This window comes from Camelus ferus, chromosome 13 (assembly GCF_009834535.1).
Source record: "Camelus ferus isolate YT-003-E chromosome 13, BCGSAC_Cfer_1.0, whole genome shotgun sequence".
NCBI classification, from domain to species: domain Eukaryota; kingdom Metazoa; phylum Chordata; class Mammalia; order Artiodactyla; family Camelidae; genus Camelus; species Camelus ferus.
The window spans coordinates 28778836-28803915 of record NC_045708.1 but is presented as its reverse complement, the minus strand read 5'-3'; the positions used below and the strand labels follow the sequence as shown (position 1 = coordinate 28803915).

At 40.2% G+C, this 25080-nt stretch overlaps 1 protein-coding gene across 2 annotated transcripts in view; it reads right to left on the bottom strand.

Annotated features, from left to right (window-relative positions):
* Positions 1-12486: 12486 nt before the first annotated feature.
* SMAP2 (small ArfGAP2) overlaps positions 12487-25080 on the bottom strand; it is a 42987-nt gene continuing 30393 nt past the window's right edge. For both annotated transcript variants that reach the window (XM_006174504.3, XM_014566540.2), the window contains exons 5-10: positions 22669-22755; positions 21374-21455; positions 20236-20345; positions 19279-19444; positions 18347-18663; positions 12487-13894 (exon numbers count right to left, since the gene is read on the bottom strand). In XM_006174504.3, the coding sequence (XP_006174566.2) occupies positions 13769-13894; positions 18347-18663; positions 19279-19444; positions 20236-20345; positions 21374-21455; positions 22669-22755 (888 nt within the window). In that variant the 3' untranslated portion in view covers positions 12487-13768. The remainder of the gene's footprint in view (positions 13895-18346; positions 18664-19278; positions 19445-20235; positions 20346-21373; positions 21456-22668; positions 22756-25080) is intronic.

The following is a 25080-nucleotide window of genomic DNA, read 5'->3' as shown; positions in this document are numbered from 1 at the left end:
ACTAGGGAATCCAAAAATAGATTCTAGTATATCTGAGAATTTATTAAATGACACAGATGGTAGCTCAATTCAGCAGGAAATGGATGAATTGCTTAATCAGTGAAATCTATAGAATTTTAGTATTTATCAATCTGGAAGAAAATAAAAATGGATCCGTATCTTAAACCATATTCAGAAATAATTTCAGTTGCATTAGACCCTTAAATGTAAAAACAGAACAAAAATCTTGCAGGAAAATACAAACGATTACATATGCAATCTACCAGTGGGAGAAATGCTTTTAACCGAGTCTGAAAACTTGATCAAGATACTTGACTAGATAAAAATTAAAATCTTTTGTTGGCAAAAGATCCCTTAAACAAAGTCAACAGAAAGAAGACACATCTGAAAAAGATATTTGTAATGCAGATGACAGACAAAATATATATTTGACTGACTCTAAAACATCATTTATTTTAAAACACACCATTATTTATGTACTACTAATAAAGGAAAATGCTGTGATTAAATTAAAGCACTACTTCTTATAGGATAAAATTTTATTTAATACTTAGTGGAGGAGCATTTTCAGATTATTTTTAGGCTTAGATTTTTATCACATCTTGTGCTACTCTGTTTCTGTGCCTTTCTACGTACATCATAACTTTTTCATTGTAACATCCAAACACTATGTAACTTTTAAGACATTTAACACAGTAATTAAACTCAGCAGATCCAGTACCAACAATGCACGTAACCTAACCAATGCTTGGGCACTCACAGTCTATGAACTATATCTCCACTACTGATTTCAAGTCAGCTTCACTCATGTAAAAGAGGTAGAGGTGAGGGGAGAAAAAGAAATAGGCCAACAGGAAAATGGGCAAAGGATATGGTTAGATAATTCGCAGAAGAGAAAACCAAATAGTCAACAAGCATGTGAAAAGATAGCCAAACATGCAAATTAAAGGTAATAATGAGACATCACTTTACACCCAAACTGGGCAAAAATAAGAACTATAACAGCTATTACAAGCGGGAATCCAGGGAGAGAATATTCCCATATGTTGGTGGTCAAAGCGGGTACCCCCTTTCTGGAAAGCAACCTGGTAATATCTCTTAAAATAAAACATATATGCTCTTTTGACAAAACATCCCTACTCTGAGAATCGATCCCTTGGCGGGGAAAATGGCATTGTTACAGAGGACAGCTGTACGGGGATGGTTACTGCAGAACTGCCTTTACCGCAGAAAATAGGAAACTGCTGAATAATTGATGATGGGCCCACGCCCAAGATTCTAAAAAAGGTCTTAAAAAAGAATCAGAGCTATACCATCACTTGGTGGGATTTCCGTGAGATGTTTTTAAGCGAGAAAGTCTTAAATTAAGTCAAGTGAACTTGATATTTAATCAGTTTTGATATACAAAGGCAATTTCATATGATTCAGACTAATAATTATCCCCCAAACATGTCCGTTTGTGTATATATGTATGTAAATATATTAACATACTATATACATACTTACATTGGTGAGGATAATCTGAATAGAGAGAAAAATACATACCATACTCCTAACGTGCATGAATTAAACAAAAGGAATATAACATGATCCAAAAGAAGGCTATTATGACACTGAGCTTGAACTGGGTATTTATGCCAAATGATGTTGGTTGCATCGTATTGAAACCCTCAACTCCCGTTTCCATTTTAATAAATGTATTGAAAAACAGAACACATTTTTCTACTGTAAATTGGAAAGCATTATATGTCACAAAGTATAATAAAAATATTAAATCCAAGAAATTAAAATTTTAAACAAAACAATGAAAAGAAACAATAATAAATCCAGCCAATTTACAAAAGTACATATCTACAAAATAAGTTTCTCAATGTGAAGAATGGAACTGTTTATCAGTTTAAAAGTGGGGAGAGATATTTGGATTAATGTCACTTACTAAAAATAAAAAAGGTGGGCTTTTATATTAATAGGTTCCCCGTTTTCAGGTTTGGTATGATCCAGCACTGGAAATCCTAATTCACATGCATTCTTGGTGTATAAGGGCAAGGTAACTCCATCTCCAGTGCAGTTAGAAACTAACCAAAATTGAGAAATTTTTGTTTAATTAACTATTATTTATCAATAGGACATCTAATACAGTATCTAGAATTTGATCTTCAAAATGTGTTGTTATTTGATTAAAGATCAAAGATACTGGAGAGAGGGTTTCTTATCTATTCATTGCTGCAATCAGATTCAGAGAACCCCTATGAAGACATTTTTAGCAAGTCTTTCAAGTGTCTTTTGATAATCTTCAAAATATAATCTAAGAGAGTAGTTCAGATAAGTTAATCAGCACATCATTCAAACAAGAGGAACCCAACTTATCGTTTTAAAAGAGGTACACTCCACCACTCTAGCTACACAACACTGTAATTTAATGTACTTGATCTTTCGAGCGGAAAACTGGTTTAAACCTTGCCTTGCAGGACTGTGTTTAGATCCTTCAAGTGATAGATCTGTCTGGAGCCAGTGCCAGTTAGGCACATGCGCTTACAAAGTGTACGTAATCCAGAAAGATGAAGTTATTTCAGCATCTTGAAGACACACTGCTCTTCAATGGTTTCATTCAAAACCAATGAGCTTCTGAATGAAACAGAACTTGTTAGAAATCATTGCCCATCTCTTCATGGACCCCAAGAAAAAGGGAGAATTCAGGGACCCAGTCTTATAGTACTGATAATCTTAACAGCTTTATTCAGTGTTTATCTTAAACCTGCCATGTCCAGGGTTCTCCCTGTGCAGAGTTAGTACATTTTATTCAGATCACCCCTATTGTTCACATTTCTATCTCAATGTCCAGCCTTATCCTTTAGAAATACCATCTTTAAAAAAGGAGGTACTGGGGATTGAACCCAGGACCTCATACATGCTAAGCACATGCTCTACCACTGAGCTATATCTCCATCTCCCTTACAAATACCATTTTCACCACTGTTTCGTGATAGGGTGAAAAGGAAATTAACATTATCAGTAATGACAGTGAGGCCCAATTTCAATTTTCAATTATAGAAACTTCTACATATTTTCCATCACAGATGATTGTCAACTTCCAGCAGAAGAATGCTGAAAAGAATGCAGAAGGAATCCTTCTATACTGTCTATAATACCCATGCTTCCAAGCACTTATGGTGGTAAGTTTAATTACAGTAGCTGATGCTGTCTGTGTCCTGTGCATATCCTTCAGGCCTTCCAGTGTGCCCCAGCCATGCCTGCTGCCAGCATCTTTATCTCTGTGGCTGGGCAAGGAATTAACATGTACTATCCTTCCACCACCCCCACCACCAGCCCTCAACCATTGACTCCCGCCAGTTGGTCGGACAATGCCCAGTCTGCCCACTACTAGGTTTGTATTATGTAGTTTCCCAGAGATCCAGTGAGATTAATCTCCAGTCTCCTACAGAGGTAACTAGCTTAATAGTGTACCCTTGACAGGCTACTTTCCTTTCCCTGTCTCATTTCCCCTACTCCTTATTGGTATTTCCTGTGTTTCCCAAATAAACTCCTTGCATTCCAATCCCTGTCTTGGGATGTGTTTCTGAGAGAACCCAAATCACTGTGTGAACAATGATCCCGTGACTCATGCAGTCCTTGTAAGGTGAGTGCCTTACCAACCTATGTTACCCTCATCCCAAGCAATAATCTCCTTGAAAGTCCATATTTAATGTACCAATTTTATTTCTTCTAGTACACATTAAAAAGAAACACCTGGACAATTCACCAAGCTATAATTTGTGTACTTTCCTATATGTGGGAATAAATTAATTCAATTAAACAGTTAAAAAGATAAATTGTAACAATTAAAATTGTCTCTCAAGAGTCACAGTCACCCCTGGCTCTGAGTGTCTGCCTCCAGTGAATACATTCCGTTTGTAAATCATCTTGCCACTCCACTTAAATAATCCAGAATTTTGCTGGCACCTTCTTTCTCTTCAAAAGAACAGCCTTCACTAACACACGAGAGTAAACAGAAGGTTACTTTCTCTTATCTTCTCTGGAACAATTCTCCAGGGTCTACTGGTTTCCCTGGGGATGGGCACTCAAAGCTAATGCCCCTTCTCCATCCTGGGAAACAATGGGACAGAATAAAGCTGCCTTCATCTTACTTTCCTTAAGCCCCCACAAAATTCATAAACCAGACTGTACAGTTTTATGATAACTTTCATGAGAGAGTCAGGGAAATTCAGAATCATAATTGTAATTAACTTGAACTCTCTTAAACAGAAATTACTTGACACTTGGGACATCACAAGGACGGTTGTCACAACCTTCATCCCACAGGTGACATTTTTACTTAAGGCTCTTAGCCTATAACTTCCTTCCCTGGGAAAATTACACCCTTCCCCAAAAGAAGGGTCTCATCCCCTGGCCTTTCTGCCTTCCTAGTCCTTGTCTTGTGATTTGTAAGTTCTAGTTGAAGCGAGCAGATGGAACACATGTATTTAGCCCCACTCCCTCACAAAATCCCATCATAACTGTGGAAAAAGGGATGTAAAACCAAAGGCATAAACCCAGAGGGACACATTGAATGGAGAGGAGAAAAATAACAAAATTTTGGCAACTGGACAATGGGTGGCTGAGTGTTGACAGCCTTAAGAGTTCTGAAAAGGATGAATCCTAAGTGAGCAGTGAGGAAAGCCAAGAAGCAACCTGATTTACATGACACAACCCCCCAAAGCAAAGAAATTGGTTGCCTCTGACAATGTGGAGTGAAAGCAATGCTCAAGATAGAATGTTGGTTGCAAATCTGTTAGAAGCTGTTACGCCCCCAGCGTTCCTACGCTACTCCACAGTCAGGCGACTCTCTTCTTACCTGTCTGCAGGAGACTGAAGGAGCAGCCTCAGAAGAGAAATCAGGGGAGTCTCTGAATGAAGACCACCAAGCACAGTTAAGGGCAGGGTAATATGCTGGAATTGGAGGAAGGAATGGGGCAAGGATATCTGAAAATTTACACACTGAACTTGAGACTCTTAACCTTTTCCCAGAATGCTTCCACCCAGGTAAATACTATCTGGGAAGCGAATTTGAAAAAACTTCTCCAGCGACTCCAGTCAGGCTAAGAGAAAAGATCTACAGATACTGACATTGAGGGTTCTCCAAGGATATGGTCCAGACAGACTATTACCCAGTTCATGATGGGCAGGCAGCTCTGGTCCCATGGCACCTAGAATCTCGTGATCTGGGATCCAATCCACACCAAAGCCAGGTGGGGAAATATTTACTTCCCAAAGAGTACATGGCTTTGAAAACCATAATTGCCTCCTTGGTGGTTCTTTAATTGGGGCTCGTAAGAGTGTCCATACAGTATCCTGATCTGCTACTGATCTACTGAATCGTAAGGCCTGAGGGAAGAAGTGCCTGTAGCCTGAACAAGAAGAAACTTGTGGGCTCCACTTGAATTAGGCAGCTTTTCAGGTCATCTCCAAAATTTGTTGGGCCAACACACCCAACTACCGTATATGTGCCTCACAATTCCAAAGGGACTCATCGAGTACAGTACTTCTTTTTTAATACAGAAGGTAGAAAGTTCAGCAACTCATTCCTTCCTTTAAAAAAGTCAGCCCAACATGCCTCAAATAATTCATCAATGTGGCAGGACTCCTTGTAGATTTTAGATTATATTATAGATTGCCTACTACTTCCTGCTTAAAACATCAATAATCATTTATAACCTCTCACATAGTTTCCAAGTCAGAAATTCAGACAGGGCACAGTGCAGACAGCTTGTCCTTGCCCCATGATGTTGGGAGCCTAACTGAAGACTCGAAGGCAAAGAGCTGTGGTCATCTGAAGGTTATTCATTGCTGTGTGGGCCTGGCCAGGGCTGTTGGCCAGAAACCCAAATGCGATCTCTCCATGTGGCCTGGGCTTTCTCAAATATGTTGGCTTGGTATGAAGGACAAGAAAGAGAGCGAGAGCCACAAAGAAGCCATGTTGCTCTTTCATAACCTAGCCTGAGAAGTAACACTACATCATATCTGCTGCATTCTATTGGTTAAGGCAGTTATGAAGGTCTACTCACGTTCAAAGGGAGAGAAAACAGACCCCGTCTTTCAATGGAAGAATGCCAATGTCACATTATAAGACAAGCATGTGGGATGACATATTTGGTAATTCATTCCAGAATTCCTTGAGTCTTGGAATCTTTTCTCCACATTATACAAAGGAATTTCTATCATCTCGGCTTTTAGGATTAGCCAATATAATCTTCAGCTTTGTTTCTTAAAAACACCCCCAGATGCTGGATCCAGAACATTAAATCTAAAATCTATGGTAGATGCACACATTTCAATAAATACTGCCTGACTTTAAATCTCTTCTTGATTGAACACTCAATATTTTCATATGAATTCCTCATATTTTTTCCAACGACTGTATAAGCCTCTTCCTCTGGGTATTATTCGCTCCCTGGTGTGATATGATATACCCCAAATTATGAGATAGTCTTGCCAAAAGATTTAATCTGAATCTAGATCTACTTTCCAGTTTCCAGGTAGATGCAAAATGTAAAACTTTCTACCAGTTGTGTTGAGCCCTTTAAAAAGTAAAAGTCCTGAAGAAGAAAGTCGGAGGCATTGTTCCAAACTAAGAGAAATCAAATACACATAATAACCAAATGCAATGCATAAACCTAGATTGGATCTTGTTTAGAAAAAAAAAGAAAAGATATTCTTTGGATAACTGGCAAAAATTTTAAATGGACTGAATTTTAGGTAATATTAAATTATTATTAATTTTCCTTAGTATGAAAATGGTATTGTGGTTATATAGGAGAATTTATCACTCTTAGAAGGTGCACACGCAAATATTTAGGAGTGAAGCATCACTATGTCTGCAACATACTTCCAGATGATATAGTGAAAAGTGTTTTCAACATTAAGTTTGTGAGGTTCCTCTATGCGGTTGTATATAACTGTAATTTGATAATTTTCATTGCTGTTTAGTATTCTATTGTATGAATATAGCACAATTTATTTATCCATTTTTCTGCCGATGGACATTTGGATTGTCTCCGGTTTGGTGATTTCATGAATGCTTCCTTCCGCAAACATTCTTGTGCTTATCTCTTAATGCTCATGTATATGCATTTCTATTCGGTGTACACCTAGGAGTATAATTACTGAGTTATGGGTATACCTTAATAGATAATACTAAACCATTCTCCGAAGTACTTCCTGTCAATTTACACTCCCACCAGCTGTGTATGAGAGTTCCCATTGCTCCACATACTTGCCAGTACTTGGATTATCTTTTTTCATTTTAGTCATTCTGGTAGGTGTTTAGTGGTGTCTCACTGTGGTTTCTATTTGTATTTCCCCAATTGCTAACGAGACTGGATATCTCTTCATGTGTTCATTAGTCATTTGGGTATCCTCTTGAAGTGCCTAGTCAAGTCTACATTGTGTTTTTCTATTAGGTTGCCTGTCTTTTTCTTATTTTGCAGCTCTTCATATATTCTGGATACAAGCCATTTATCATGTGTTCCAAGTATCTTCCCTTACTCTGTGGAAAGCCTTTCCACTCTCTTAATGGAATCTTTTGATAAATAGTTCTTAATTTTAATGTAATCAACATTATCAGTCTTCCTTTTTATGATCAGTGCTTTCAAACTCAGCTTTCCCTTCACCACAGTCAGTAAGGGATTCCTTCATATTCTTTAGAAGATTTATAATTTTGCACTTCACATTTAGATTTACAATCTACCTAGAATTCACTTTTGTTACAGTGTGAGGGAGGGGGTCAATTTCACTTTTTTTCTATATGTATAGCCCATGTCCCAGCACTCTTTTATTTTAAAAACTCCCTTTAATCCTAGGCTCTGCATTTTCACCAATGTGTGGGGCTGTTTCTGGGTTCTGCATTCTATTCCATTGGTCTATATGTCTATCTTGCATCAATTCCACACTGTCTTAATTACTCTAGTTCATAACAAATGTTAAAATCTGGTAAGTTAATCCTTCCAAATTTGTTCTTTCTTTTTCCATGGTTATTCTAGATCCTTTGTATTTTCATATAAATTTTAGATTCAGGTGGTTAGTTTCCACAAAAGAAACCTGGTGGAGACTTTTTTTAATGCACTGATGGTGAATTGTCTTTTTCTCTCAAATTCTATCAATTTTTATTTATTTTGAGACTTTAAAAAATGCACACTGGTTTAGAATTGTTATCTATTCCTTGTGAATTGAACCTTTTATTATTACACAGAAATCCTTTCTGTTTCTAACAATGCTTTCTATTTCAAAGACTATTTTGTGAATATAGTGATCTCTGCTTACTTTTAATTAGTAGTGGACTGGTATTTCTTTTTCCGTTCTTTTACTTTAAACATTTTCCTATCTTTATGCTTCAGGCAAGATTCAAAGAGACCTTCACTAAAGGAACTTCCACAGGATATACTGCATTTGAAGTTAAGTGATCTTAGAAGAAAGGTCTGAAGATGCACGTAGGAATGTATTTTAAAAATCCAATCTGGCAATCTCAATATTTTAACTGTATTTGTTCCATTTCTATTTATTGTATTTTTATGTTTTTGACTTGTTTCAAACATATTATTTTTAAAATCTATTTTGCCCCACTTTTCTATGCTTGTTTTTTGTTCTTACCTTGATTTTTTTTTTTGGGGGGAGATGATTGATATTTTTACTCACTTGCAGTTTCTTATTCCAAGGTTCTCTTCTTCATTGGTTTGTAATTTATACAATCGATATTCTTAAGAGCAGAATAGTCTTAAAATCTTACCATGTATATTTAAGTTAATAGAGCCTGTTCCTCTACTTTTTCAACTCCTTCAATTCACTCCTCAACCCAGCATAATCTGGCTTCTGGCCCCATCATTCCACTAAAACTGCTTTTGCAGATGTTTCCAAATGTTGAATTCAAAAGTCTTTTTATAAATTCATCTCTCACTGGATTTTCCTGCCGATTTGGCATTTGTGACCATCCCTCCTTCTTGATGTTCTAATTCCTAGAGTTCCTTGACACTGCACTTTCCTGGAGTTTTTTGTTTGTTTTCTTTTGCTTTCCATCTCTGACTATTCCTCCTCACCACCTCCCACCTTCTCTCCTTCTTGGACCCCCTACTATCCCCTATTAAAAATAAATATTTTCCCCAAGGTTCTGTCTCCAGACCACTGCTCTTATTTTGAAAATCTACCTTATGTGATCCACTCCATGCATTAACTACCACCTCTATGGGGCTGACTCCCAAATTCACTTCTCTATCCTGGCCTCTTTCTCTAACCTCAGACTCTTAAATCCATTTCTGGTTGGTCAACTAGAACTGGATATATCAGACATTGCAAATTCACCATGCTTAAAACCAGACTCCTAATTAGCCATATCTCCCCTCCAAAAGAGAAAAGCCAATTTCTCTTCCTCCTATAAATTCTCTCTCACACAAGCTTAAAACGAGGGAGATTTCTTTGACTCCTTCCTCTCCCTCCATCCCACATCTCATCCATCATGTAGACCTCCCAATCCTACCTCCTATTTTTTCTGATTGTTTTCCCTAACTGGTATTCTATGGTTATTAGATATTCTAGAAAAACAGATTCCATGGAAAAATGAGTATTGGTAAATGCTAGAAAACCATGAAAAAAAAAAAGTGAATAAGACAAGCTGCAAGACAAGGAGAAAATGTTTGCAGAAGACACGTATGATAAAGGACTGTTACCCAAAATACACAAAGAACTCTTAAAACTCAACAATAAGAATAAACAAACAACCTGATTTTAAGAATGGGCAAAAAACCTAAACAGACACCTCACCAAAGAAGGTATACAGATGGCAAACAAACGTATGAAAAGATATTCAACATTATGTGTTAGGTAATTGCAAATTAAAACAATGAGGTACCACTACACACCTAGTAAAATGGCCTAAGTCCAGAAACACTGACAACATCAAATGGTAGCTAGGATATGGATCAACAGGAACTCTCGTTCATTGCTGGCAGGAATGCAGAGTGGTTTAGCCACTTTGGAAGACAGCTGGCAATTTCTTACAAAACTAAATAGACTCTTATCATATGATCCAGTAATTATGCCCCCTGATATTTACCCAAATGAACTGGAAACTTACGTTCACACAAAAACCTGCACACAGATGTTTATAGCAACTTTATTTATAATTGCCAAAAGTTGGAAGCAACCAAGATGTCCTTCAGTAAGTGAACAGATAAAATAAACTGTGGTACATTCAGATACTGAAATGCTATTCAGCACTAAAAAGACATGAGCTATCAAGCCATGAAAAGACACGGAGGAAACTTAAATGCATATTGCTAAGTGAAAGAAAGCCAATCTGAAAAAGCTATATACTGTCTGAGTCCAACTATACAACGTTCTGGAAAAGGCAAAATTATGGAGCCAGTAGAAAAAAATATTTCAGTGGTTTCCAGAAGTTATGGGGGAGGGAGGGATGGATAGGCAGAACACAGACGATTTTCAAGACTCCATGAAACTATTCTGTATGATACTATAATGATGAATGTATGTCATTATACACTTATCAAAACCCGTAGAATATACAACACCAAGATGAATTCTAATGTAAATTATGGATTTCGGATGATCATGATGTATCAGTGCAAGTTCATTGATTGTAACAAATGTACCACTCTGGTGCAGGATGTCAGAAGTGGAGGAGGTTGGGTAGGGGACAGGGGGTGTACAGGACTCTCTGTACTTTCTACTCAATTTTGTTGTGAACCTAAAACTGCGCTAATAAATCAAGTCTATTAATTTTTAAAAAAGGTCTTTACCACATGACTTTTCAGCCATTACTATTTGGATATTGTATTCTAGATGTGCAAGAGGTGACATAACATGCTCTTTCCCAAACTTATTTTAGCATTTTGATGCCACACCTGTTAGCATCTCACATGCCTCATAAACAGTTCATGAAATGCTGCTCCAAGAAGCTCCATTCCCTCTACGACCCTAGCCCTGCTTCCGCTCTCACCCTTCTCTTGTCCCCTCGATCTGGTCTTGTTCCCTCAAACATGTTGTGAGCTGCCTGAAACTCACATCTGACCATGTCACTCCACTGTTTACAACACCTCAGGCTAGACTCCTTCCTAGGCTGTAGGAAGCCCCCGTGATCTGGCCTGACCCCACCTGTCTCAGCTCTCACCACACCCTGACTCACTCATACCTTAGAAACATAGAACCGTTTGTGCTTCCTGGAATGTCCTGTGCTTTTGCGGGTCTCTGTTCACATGGTACTATCTGTCTGGAATACTCTTCTCCCCTCCCCCACACCACCCACTAGTTAACTCCTACCTCGCCTCCAGGACTCAGCCCAGGTGCCTGTCCTTAGGAAGGCTTCCCGAACAGCGCGGTGCCCTCCAGCTCCCATAACACATGGGTAAGAGATTCTAAGTCTGCTGCTCCATGATTCTGTGAGCTTCTTAAGAACAGCGACTATGTCAGATTCATTTTTTCTTATCTCTTCTTCCTGAATTCTAAAAGCTGCTGGGCCCCAAGGCTCAGTCCTCTTCTCTTTATTCTTTCTCCTTAGGTGACTTCATCCAGTCTCACAGCTTTACACACCATCCACATCCTCATGACTCCCAAACCAACACCTCCACCAAACAATTCTGCACGCAGACACCTACCTCTGCTCTGCTTTTTCCAGATCTCCACACAACTGGCTCCTTATTCAGGTCTCAGCTCAACTGTAATCTACTTCTGATTACCCCATCCAAACGGTCCCTTACCCACCCTCTCCCCTAAATTTGTCTTACCTTGTATTATTACTACCTGAAATTAAATAATTTATTTACTTATTTATTGTCCATCTCTCCTACCACACTGTCCCACGCGATCAGGGAGTTTTGACTCACCGTTTTACTCCAGAGCCTAAGACACTGTAAGCACTTATTAAACATTTGAGTGAACTAATGCCTAACATAGGTCTGGCACACAATACTTGCTAACATTCGAGTGCAAAGTGCCCAATACTGTGCCCCACAGGAATTGCTTCATCCTACCTTAAGTATTACCAGGAACCCCATCTTACAGATACATAGTTTGCCCAGGTCACAGAGTAAGAAGGGCAATGAACATTGGCAGCCTGATCCAGAGCTGACTTTCTTAGCCACTGTGCTATCCTCTCACTTACACCTGGAAGGATTCTCAAGGGGTATTCAGAGGAAGGAAGGTGGGGAGGGGGGCTCTCAGCTTCTCTAGCTGGGAGAGGAAGGGGGTGCTCCTAGTTCTGGTGTTCCGGGACTCTAGCAGGCACAGATACCCACAGTTCCCTCACTCACAACTCAGACACCACTGGACAAAGGCCCCCTTCCGGACTGCCTGAGTCTGGGTCTGGTCCTGGGCCCCTGTACAAAGTTTCTTAAAATACAGAAAGTGGGGGAACTTCCTCTGGAAAGCAGAGAACCTGGGTAGAACTCACCCACCTCCAAGAGTGACACACAGTGAGAGCCGTCCTTCCCTGTGATATTTATTAAGGAATTTACACATACACAGGAGAAAGGCAACCAGGAATTGTGGTTCCCACAGATGAAATCTTTTAAGCAAAGTTTTCTTGTTTTAATTTTTGAGTGGGGTGAACAGTGGCTGAGAGGAAAGCTGCCCAGACACTCTGCCTCACACACCTGGAACAGGTGGGGACACAGGGTAGCCTGGACACACAGGCATGAAAGAGTGACTGGCGGGATGGAGAGGGGAAAGGAGGAAGGGAGCTACCCATGAGACTGTAATTTTTTTAGACTATACAAAAAACTGGCAACAGTTTTAGGCTGTTGATAAATTAACTCCTCTCTGTTGTAAACCTAAAGCTAAAACAAAAACAAAAACAAAAACACCCAGAGCAGATGGGGAGAGAATGGGAGGTGGGGAACACACACACACACACACACACACACACACACACACACACACACACACAAAGCTAGTACACATGTTAAGCTCTGCATTCCCACTGGAGGGGCTGGTCTTCCAGCTGCAAAGCCAGATCCTACTGAAGGCAGGATTGAGATGGGGAAAGGGGTGAGTGTTTTTGTGGGGGCCCTTCGTAGAGTCTTTGGTGCTAATAAAGGCTGACTGAAGCAGCAAGTTCTGAAGTCTCAGATCCAGAAAGCAATGAGGACACAGTAGAGTCAGATTTTTGCTCATTCTCGTAGGAAGAGGTTTGCCTCACCCCAGGGCTAGGGCCAATGTGATCTAAGACCTAAGGAGTATTTAATTTTATTTCAGTACTTTCTTCATTCCTATAAATCAAGGGAGCACGATGCCTCCCTTTTCATCCCAAAATTTAAACACAGAGAAATAGCTTATCAACACATATAGAAGGACCTCTAAACCCTCCCTTCTGTGCCTAAGACACAACCCCTACAGAACTTTCTGAGTCTGAAAGGAGGTTTAACCCTGTGGGAAAGGTACTCAAAGGTGTGCATGTTTATCCTGCAGTCTAAGTGCCTTCTGTCAACAATTCCTAAGGTGCTGGTGCCAGAAGAGGACCAGGGCTGAGGCTAGGAGGAAGTCAGGGCGGTGAGGGGACATGAACAACAACATAAAGCAACAGAGAGGGCTGCGTGTTTGGGACACGCCTGGGCTGGGCAGAATGCCAACCCCCAAATGACGGACTGAGCAATTTCTAAACCAAACAGAGAAGGGTAGGACAGGGGGTGGGGTGGGAGGAGTTGGGGAAAGAGGAAAACCGGGGAGGGAGGGGGCCGGGGGGAGTGGGAGTCATACAGGTGTTTTGTTTTTATTTCCACATCTGAGGGCTGAGAGTCTGACTTGCTGCCTGTCCGCTTCCACCATTCATCGACTGTCCATAGCTCAGCACGCCATTGGCTCCACAGAAGTTCATCCCAGCCATCTGCTGGGTCATCTGGAAGGGAGAGAGGAGACTTTCAGACCAGGCAGTGGGCATGCAGCCAATCAGAGCAAAGGGCAGGGAAGGAGTCCTTCCGTCTGGGTCTGCGGGGAGGGGAGAGGGAGACAAAGGGGAACTCTGTCGTGATACAAAACTGCCCTGAACCCTCACAGATCATTTCGAGGACAGCAGACCATGTAAATGAAGGACTTTTTCAGAAGGGAGATGTTGTCAGGGACGGATGCTCAGGGAGGGGAAGCAGGAATCCTGGAGCTAGTCAAGATAAAAGCGGCATGAGGAGTTATTCTCTTTTTCCTTTCCGGTCTCTCATCCTGAAAAGAAGGGGGCTATTGTACATGGGCCGGAGCCAACTGGAGGGAACAAAGAGGAGCCTCCAGGCCAGCGCTCCTGTCTTATCTCCAGCAGAGAGTCACTACTGACAGTGTCAGGGAAAGTGCTGTGCACGCTCAAACAGAGAGAAAAGAAACTGGGCTGTTCAGAATGAATAAAGGGAAAAAAAAAGACCAACAGGTCCAACAGGTCTTCAGTGCATGAGAAGGGAAGCTGCTTGGAGAACAGAGTTTGGGGACTAAGTCCTGGGTCGGGTGGGGGCCTCTTAATGAATTCAACTGAAAGACTGGCCTCTGGCAATGAACAGAAGAACCTATTTATCTGAGAAAAATGCCTTAAATTTCCCAAGCTTGGTACATTTTCTATATAACTTTTTTTCCTGTAGGAGAAGGGCTATTTTTCTTCTCCCAACTTTCAAAGAATATTTCAAATTTACAGAAAAGTTGAAAGAATAGTACAATGAAACCCATCGCTTTCCTTAAATTCATCAATTGTTAACATTTTCCTAATTTTCTGATATATGTATATACATATATATATATATATGTTTTTAAAATTTTTTGATAAGCACTGAAAATTGCAGATATGTAATGCTAATACTATATTCTAATATATATTACATTTCATTTTTGCATCTCTTTAGCTTCCTTTAATCTAGAACAGTTTCCCCACCATTTTTTCATTTTTTTTCCAGACACTGTTTTAAGAGTCCAGGCCAGTTATTTTGCAGAGAAGCCTTCAATTTAGACTTATCTCATGTTTTCTCAAGATTGGATCCAAGTTAAATATTTTTGGCAAGAATTCCATGCAAGAGATATTGTACAGGACACCAGGAAGCACATGAAATTAATGTGTCCCATCGTTGATAATTTAAAGTTTGATCAATTGTCTAAGGTAGTATCCATCATATATGTTTTCATTGTAATTAATGAGTAATCTGAAAGGTATTTCTTTGAGAATGTGTGAATACCTTGTCCTTTCTATGACATAAGTTGTCATTCTTCTGCAAAGAAGGCTTTCCCTTCCTCTATCCTACACTCGCTTAAAAAAAAATCACTACAGACTTATGGATTTTTTTCCCTTCAATGTGTTATATATAACCCATTAGTGTCATTCTTTTTGATGTTCAAATTGCCCCATATTTAGACGGTGGGAGCCTCCAGAAATTGGCTCACGTGTCCTTTTGACACATTCCCATCAGTTTTGCAGCACCCCACTACGCATATGAATGAACATGAAGGAATGAAAATAAGTAAGTTAAAACTCCAACTATGAAAGCTAGAAAAACAAGAGCAAAGTAAATCAAAAGAAAGCACATGGAAGGAAATAGTAAAAATAAACCAGAAACTGAGGTAGAGAACAGAAAAATGTAGAACTAAAAAATAAAACAAAACCTTTTTTTTTTTTTTGAAAAAATTAACAAAATAGATCACTAGTCAGCCTGATTGAAAAAATAGTAAATGAGAAGGGGGAAGGAGAGCACAAAGATACAAAATAAGAGATGACAAGGGAGAAATAACCTTTGAAATAGGAACTTTTAAAAAATCATCTCCAAAGACCAAGACTACATAAATCATCCCAAACCACAGCAAAAGGAAAACATGCGAATACTTTTCCTAAAGCAAGTACACCATTGATACCCAACCCCAATAGACACAGCACATGTGTGCGTGCGTGCGGGCGCACACATGCTGCTTGTCTGGTGTTCCCCTGCCTCTTTGTTTCCAGACTTTGAATCATTTTGTTTCAGCTGTACTTTTTCTACCTAGCATAAAATTAGGCATTGCTTTGTGTATTAGTCTGAACAACTGTTTCTTTTAATAGAAGAGATACCTGTTTATATGAATGATGTTTGGTTGCAATTCTATTCTATTACATTTTAATTGTGTTTATTATATTGGCTGTACCTCAGCCTATGTATTCTATTGCTGTTTCAAAAATTCCTTTGGTATTTATCAAGCATCCTGTTTTTGTTCTAGTGATTACTGTTATACTAATACTCTGTCTTTGGTCTCTGTATTCTGCACTCACGCTTCTACTATGTGGTTTGTCAGCTTATTACACCCTTTGACTTCTATTTCCCGTGCAACAATCAATTTATTCTACTTTCCCCTTTTTTTCCACCTTATTCCACCCACCATTTTTAGTTGTATTGCTTCTGTTGTGGGAATGCAACATATATTCTTCCACTCTTGTCATTATCTTTGAGTCTTAGATCCTCAATAAAACAATCACCAGCAGTCATTTTGCCAAAATGTCCCCAGTCATCTCTCAGGTGGATGAAGCTTATCTTCTGGTAGATTTCTCAGGAAAGCTTCTAAGTGTGATATTCCCTGATGTATATTTAAGATTTAAGATTCCCTTGTATATTTAAGATTTTTTAAAATAGCCTTGACACCTGAAGGATCGCTTGGCTGATTATAAAACACTTGTCTCACATGTACTTGAGTGTCTAGAAAATTCTACCCCCATTGCTGTCTTTTTGTATGTTGCTGTTAGGAAGTCCGTCAACCTAGGCGTTCTTTTTTCTTTGTAAATGACAGATTTGGGGGAGGTGGCAGGTAAGGAGAGGGTTGGAGCCCTGAGAATTCTTCTTGTTCCATGAAGTCTAAAGGTTCACTGGGATATGTTGGAGTTGACCATTCTGGGTCAGCTTTTCCAGATACCCAGAGGGCTCTTTCAATATTATAGTCGAGTCTTTCATTCTAGGATGTGTTCTTGTGTTAGTTTTAAATATGTTAATTTTGTTCCACTACTTTGTCTTCCTACTTTGGGAGTCTCCAAATATATTTATGTTAGGTCTTCTTTGCCTAACTTGTGTGTTACCTTCTCTCTGATTCTTTTCTACTGCTCTCTATATTGAGTTTTTATTCTCTTGAGCTGTTTCATGTCTTTCCTTAATGTCAAATATATTCTCAGCTGAATCTACTGTTCTTTGACTAACTTGTAATTCAGCTTTTATTTCTAAGACAATTGTGTCATTTTTCAGTTTGTTTCCTGAGTTCAATTTCACAACTTCCATTTTTTTGGTCCATTTTGGTTCTAAGCTTTTGAATTTCTGATTCAAGCTGTTTTGTCTTATCTGCAAGTGTTTGTTAAAGGACATTTAATTCAGGTTGGTGGACTGTGTAAGTTTTCATCTACTTTGTGACTGGTTTTGGGGGTGAAATGTTTTGATTTTCATTTACTATTTTCAATTCATAGTAGTTTTGTACGAATGTCACCTGCCACTTTCTGTTCAGTTTGTACCGCCTTATTTTTCTGAGTCACCAATAATACAGACAGGTGAGAGGGTCTGGGGAGACTTCCTAGGTTTCTTAGTTCAAAAGCGCCCTCTTCTGTTAACATAGTGAAATGACTATTTGGTGGGGAGGAGGATGATGGATCTTCTGATCTTGCAATTCTTTTCCATTCTCATTTCCTACTTCCCCTTCAGCACCAGGTCTCCAAAGGGCACCCACTCCTTCTAAGTCATCCTCATCTCCCCTAAAAGCAATGCTTTCCCAAAGCTACCACCTTTAATGCCACATATTTCAAGTCCCTTGTTTCCGATTCTTCAGGTTAACCAGGGATCTACACCACCAAGTCCTAGGCCTCTTTTCAGCATGTCTCTAACCAGGGCAGGGCTTTCCTTTCTGGGGTGATTTTATCTATGTTCTATCACCTCCAGCCCCCTGCTCCCTCTCCTCCTTTCACACAGTCTCTCTGTGATGCTGGCTCTGCTGGATTTGGGTGTTGATATGCCTGCTGCCACGTAATCTGATATTTGCAGTATTCAGTCTGTCAGATGCAGGAGTCATAGATTATAGGTGCTTTTATTTGCTCTCCTTATTTATCTGTATGGGCTGTTTTTGTTTTGTTTTGATGAATGTGTGGAGAGTTTTAGAATTAGGCAGTTACCTTTATTCTACAGGAACTCAAAACTCCTCAAAAAGCAAAAAATCTGACATTAGATAGAATTTTTATCAAAAAAAAAAAAAAGCAAACCTAAGGATGTCTCTGGCGATATTCCATTTATACTGTAAAGGATTCAAAGGATAAGGGAGAGACACTAAGTGAGACAGCCCTGAAGGAGGCTCAAAACGCTCGTCCCAAGTGAAGGGGAGCAGCTCTCACCTGAGTGAGGTTCCACTGCAGCTGCTGAGCCGGCTGGACCCCGTACATCGTCGGGGGCAGAGCTGCCATGCCTGCCATGTAGCCGGCCTGCGGGGTGGTCATCATCCCATTTGGCACACCCATCATGGACGCCTGCATGCCGCCCATGTAGCCTGCAGGCATGGCCATGGGGGCAACCATCCCAGAAGCTCCTGGCTGGGCCACCATGCCCACTGTTGGGGGCATCATGTTCCCCATGATGCTGCTAGGAGGGGGAACTCCAGGGAAGCTGGGGTAGGCTGTGGGATACGCCATCTGAGCAGGAGCCATGAACATTGCTGCCAAGAAAACAAACATACATGTCTGTTAAAGAGGAGCATGTGTAAGGTCAGTTCAAACTCTCAGTGGCTGCTCCTTTCCAGCTAGAATTTCTCAGGACTGCTCAACTCAGAATACTCTTTCACACAGCAAAACGGTTAGATAGAGTCCCTAAAAGACTTGCTATGAGCACAGGGAACTATACTCAATATCCTGTAGTGACTAATAATGAAAAAGAATATAAAAATGAGTACGTGTATATGTATGACTGAACTATTATGCTGTGCACCAGAAATTGACACAACATTGTAAACTGACTATACTTCAATTTAAAAAAAAGCCATCTAATAATTGAAAAAAAAGACTTGCTATGGTTTCCAATGGGCTGCTATCCTAGCCACTTCCCTTTTAGGGTCCAGATCCAGACCAAGTCAGACTTGACAGACGTGTGACACCAGACCCCATGGAAATACAGCTCTGAGTTACATTTCTATCTCCTGATACTTGGTGGCTTCACAAGAAATGTCACATCCAGGCTTGTCTGGCCCCCAACTGCCCCATCGTAACAAAAAATTCCTGCATGTAAGTCCTCACGTCTCTATCTGGCACGTGGCCATGACCCCCATGAGCTCTACCTTGGGCAGGCATCTGAGGCGTCTGGGATCCATACAGTGAAAGGATGGAATCTTTAGAGAGCTGTTTCTTGCCTGTTTCTTCAGATTTGCTCCCTGGCTCTGGAAATAGGTTCAGGTTTTCAGGAACGGAGCCGGCACTCCCTGCAGTTGGCATGGAACCTACAACCTTAGACAGAGCAAAGAGGGCAGGGGGACAATTGGCATAGTCTCTGGAAGGACTTCCCTCATTTCTCTGCCACTTCTAACATTACAATAAGAATTCAGGGCTCGAGTTCATAGCTTCCTGACATTTTTTCCATACAAATATCTAGAGACACCTGATAGTTAAGCTCTGGTACACACTGCTTTGTCCTTTAGCAAAACAATGTCATTTGGTGGAAAACAAACACACAAACAAATAAAAATGACCTACAAAGGATGCAGCCAGGGAGAACTGAGTTAAGATCCCAGTGCAGCCATTTACTAGTTGAGTAATAAGAGGGTAGTCACTTTTCTGAATTAATGTTTCCTCATCTGTAAAAGCTCCATTTTGCAGGGTTGTGAGTATTTTAAGTCATAAATGAAGTATACAAAATGAGATACAAAATCATGTAGCACTGTGCCCGGAACACAGTAGCTATTCCACAAATGGTAGCCATCAAAGGTTTCAAGTCTTTCCTACCTACAAACTCTCTGGCAATAATAACTCAGGCTGAGGAGCTGACCTATGGGATCAGCCTTTACAACCTGACACACCTTCAGCAGAAGCCCACTCAAGGGGCCCACTCTTTTCGGGCGGGAGACAAATGGAATGAATAGTTGTCTTAGCCTGTAACAGAGATGATGCAGCATGTAGGAAAGAATCAAGAAAACCAAAGTCCAGTTCCATCAAGGAAGCGTGATGTGGTTCCATGATTAAGTTATCAAAATCACCCTTTCCAGAATGCTCTTTAATCCCAAGGAGCCCACAACACTCACCTTTCTGGAAACCGAAGAAGAGGGAGATGGAACAGAGGCCAAGAGGTCTAAATCCTTCTCTAGGGTGTTGCTGGTCTTACTATTTGCAATGGAGCAGGACACAGGAGCATCTGGAAAGAGAGAGCAAAGTTAAAACATAGCACTGCTCATTAAGCCCATGCCTTCCTTCCATTCTAGACAAAAAGCAGAGAAGCCCCTTATGCTCCATCATATGGAGAAGTCTAGGCTCTGGAACATGTAGCTTGGACGGGGCATTTCATGAGAGGCCTTACCCCACATTGCCCAGAACACTCTGGAGAAGCCTGCAGCCCAGCTTCCAGGCACCGGGGAGCAGAAACCCAGGCTTGAAGGCTACATCAGCACTACCACGAGGCTATCTGAGGGGCAAAGCTGTGCAGGATTCATTTTCAGAGAGAAATGAACAGCACTGACATTAGAAGCTTAAGTACCCAATAACCTAAATCAGCAGAAATGGCATGAAACGAGTACAGCCATCAGTGCTGGGAAAGGTAAGAACAAGCTTTATTTATGGAAGGGGCAGAACCACGAGTTCAGGGTTTCAGAAGTTTGGAGGAAAATGACCACAAGGTAACAAGCCATCTTAGAAAGAGGCTGCACCTGGAAAATGAGAGGGCCCTAGGGGGAACAGGGGGTGGCGCAGGGCTGACAGGCGCTAGTTTAGTGAAACCTGCTAACGTTTACTGAGCACTGAGCAAGTACTGGGCAAGGAACTCAGAGCTTGAGAGGCATTGTCTCATTTAATCCTTCCAACACCACCTCTGATGTAGAGACACATCATCCTTGCTGCACAGGTTAGGAAAGGAAAGTTTAGAGGTTAAGTAAGCTACCCAAGGTCACATAGATGGTAAGTGGTGGAGTAGGGCTTGGCTGCCACGCCCATGCATAGTAACCACTACTATGCTTAACCACTACTCCTGACTGTTACCATACTGTTCCCCTGAAAAATATCAACGCTTCTGAGAACAGCTGCTTGGATATAAAACAGGAAGAACATGAGGGTGCGATCTCAGTGATGAAGACCCCAACTGAAGAACCCCATCTCGACCTCTCTTCCCAGGGCCATGGAGGATTCATCAAAATTCATAAACTTACGAGAGTGGAAAAGTCCAACTCTTACCAAGGCCCAACAAGTCCATGACAGGGGCTGTGGATTTCGGGGAGCTTTTCCGAGGTAGCTGTGGATCTTCCTTTTTCTGTGGCTAAGGTGAAAAAAATGTTATAGAGAGAAATAAGTGGGTGTTTTTGAACATTTTCCCCCCTCCCCATCGTAAAGCCACAGGTATGCTTGTAGCACAGTTGCTGTTATTAAAAGAGGGTTACGAAAGAAACACAATGCAGGAAGTGTCACGTGTCAGGAGACCCAGTGTATAAATCAAACCTAAAGTGAAAAAACAGAGCTATTGTGTTTGTTTGGCTTTCTGAAGAGACAGATCTTTCTTTTATATGTGTATATATATGGGGGGGGTAATTAGGTTTATTTATTTATTTTAATGGAAGTACTGGGGATTGAAACTGGGTCCTCATGCATGCTAAGCATGCGCTCTACTACTGAGCTATATACCCTACCTCTCCCCCACCCCCCTTTTTAAAGAAACAGATCTTTCTGAAACCAAGACAACCACAGATCAGGGTATGCAACAGAAGCAGCAGTTTTTGGTCCCAGGAAAAGCTAAGAATAAAGGTAGGTGTCTGATGGTTCAACAGCCAAGAGCCAACACATCTTCCAGTGATTAGAAAACCTTTAATATCAATAGGGAGCTCAGTTTAAAGGTTACCTAATTCACTCTGCCTGTATCACTAATGACTGTGTTCTGCAGACAGTGAGATTCAGAATGATGATAAAGGACTCTTACTCAAGCAAATAGTAAAAAGCCCTCTTTCCCAAGATTCCAAACCCCTATATCAGAGTCTCTACTAGCACAGCCACCATATGTCCTGTGGATAAACAAAGGTGTCTACTTCAGTATGACAGAGCAAGAGTATAAGCAGGGACTGCTGGAAATGGATTCGTATGGCCTGGCTTCTAGACTGTTCTTCACTGCAACAGGAAAATGAAGCACAGATGGTCTAAGGAGAGAAGGACGAATGCAGCATCTGCTCAGAAGGCATTGCACAGCCTTGGCATTCTGGCACGAAACATGCCTCTCCCTCAGATGGGACAGATGCAGCTCCTAAGCTCCCATCTAGCCCCAAAAGGAAGTGTTACAGAGCAGATAAGACAGCAACAAGGCAATGGGAAAGCAGCAGAGACGGCAGCAGGTGATCTCATCTAAACGTGGACCCCTTTAGTCCCAGGTGCAACGGTGCAAGGTGCTATCAACCACCTCTCACCCCACCCCACCCCTCCCCTTCCCTCCACACGTGTAAACATACCCGGGGCCATCCACACAGTGCAAATACTTCCCCACTTACCATTTTAACTTTCTCAAAAACAACAGGTTCCATTTTTTTCTCTGGAGCTGGTTCGCTCCCTCTTTTCCACTTGTCATCTTTTTCTTTCTATGATGATTTAACAAAACAAGACAAAGAACAGGCCCCATGGTGACTACGAGTTCAACCAATTATAACTCCAAATGTCCCGAAAGGACACAACTGAGACCCTACTGAGTCTGATGCAGGGGTCTGACACACTCGGGGGTTTCTCGGTGTGGGGCATGAGAGCTGGCCTCCTCCACGCTGGCCTCAAGGCTGTAAGAGGCATCCCTCAAATGTCTTAAGCACCTGCCCTCCTCGTTCTGTCAAACCCACTCATGACTCTTGCCATGTGCAGACTCGGTTATCTACAGAGGATAAAATGTTTCATCAGTTGGCTGCCCCTTTTCAACCCAAGTTTAACTTGCTCATCTTGGTACCGCTGTGAGTGATTAAGTTCATGCTCATCTTACTCGGCATACATCCTCTGTGATTTTACGAACTCAGTCAAAACTCCTTTCACTCTTCATCTCTCCTTTTTTAAAAATTAGAAAATAAACCACAATTTCAAGCTTAAAGATTAGAAAAACAAAAACCAAGAAAATAAGGCAAAAATGACTAAAAGGTTTAAAGTATCTCTATTAGGGTGTCCTGAATGTGTCACCTACATAGAACCAAAAAGCACATCAAAAATAAGATATTGGAAAGTCTTAGTTTGTGTTAGTTTCAGAGGCCATTTAATAATAATACTCTTAGAGATTATTGTTACTGGTCACATTTCTAACATCAAATAAACATCTAAATGCAAAATAGAATCACAAAGTAAACAAGAACACACGCATATAAAAGGAAGTATAGTATACATATAAAAAAATGTTCAGCCCTGCTAATGATCAAAAAGTGAAATTTAAAATGCATTTCGGGGAGGAGAAAGATCTTCATAATAATACCGAATGTTGGTAGGGATGGTGGAAAACTACCACGCTTCCCCTATGCTGAGAAGACAGTATAAAGTAGTACAGCTTCTGGAAAGTATATTGGCAAAAGTGTGAAGAGACAAATAATGAAACCCTTTGACTTAGATAACACCATATTTTGTAATATATCTTAAGAAAATAATCCAAAACATGGAAAAGGTTATATACATCAAGAACTTCATCCCAGAATTATTTACGCTGAAGAAAAATTTAAACAACCTTTATGCCACAGAGAATAGTGAAATAAACTGTGACGTAGCTCCTTACTGAGTAAGATGCAACAATTATAAGTTGTGAAAACTAAAAAGTAACATTAAAAAAAAAAAACAACCCAAGATGTGTTAAGTCGAATGAAAGCAGGGGTCATTCTATATCATTGTATTATAATTACATCTTCAAAAAGTAACTATATAAGTCGCTCGCTCTCTTGCCTTCTGAGATGGCCAGCATTCTGTCTGTGAAGTTTGTATCTGCTTTTACTCTAAACACCCCTACACCTCTCAGCCTCTCTCCCTCTAGCCTTTTGAGATGGCCCGCATTCTGCCTATAAAGTGTGTATCTCCTAAGCCACTTTCCCTTTTGAGTGAGATGAACTGACTGCACTGTCTATGGAGTGTGTATCTCTCTAAATAAATTTGCTTTCACTTTACGAAAAAAAAACAAAAAAGAAACGACATAGAAAAAAAAAGGGAACTCCAAGATGATAATCATTAGTAAAGGTAAGAGCAGGCATGGATTTTCCACTTTAATTATCATCTGTAAAGTGATATTATAATCACAAAGAACACATGCAGCCATGTCTGTTTCATACATCGTGTGATGCTTTAACACAGAACACTATTTATTCTTGTAGTTAAAATGTTTTATCTGTCCATTTAAAAAGAATACTCTTCAATTAACAAAGTCAGTTTCTTTTTTACTTGATATTAAATGTTTTCACTTAGCAAATACTAATTCTTGGCATATAAATCTTCACAAAAATATATTTTTTTAATTTAGGTACATCAAATTAAAAAAAAATTCTTTTTTGCCAAGTCAAATAAAAATTTGTAAAGTAGCTCTTTGGCACATCAGAAATATTTCCTTCCTAAGTGAAAACATTCAGTAAAACAGGCTGTTTTCATGGGTACAGGACACCAGCAACATAATTACCAATGAACACTATCTCCACATAGCAACTCTTCCCTCTTCTCTCATCTTCTGGATTAGCTCCGATACCCTTTCTGACCTCATCTGATTTCTTATGTTCTGGCACCATGAACAGAGCTAAGCAGACAGACCATAGTTTTCTACAATAAAAGGAAATTTTTATGCTTTGGTTTCAAACACTTTTTGATGATATTATCCAAGCCGTAGCTGTACCCTGGGTTAACTTTTTCTTGGAACAGTTACAGTAACTCCTAGGTCCCTTTTCTGGATGACTGTAAGAGTTCTT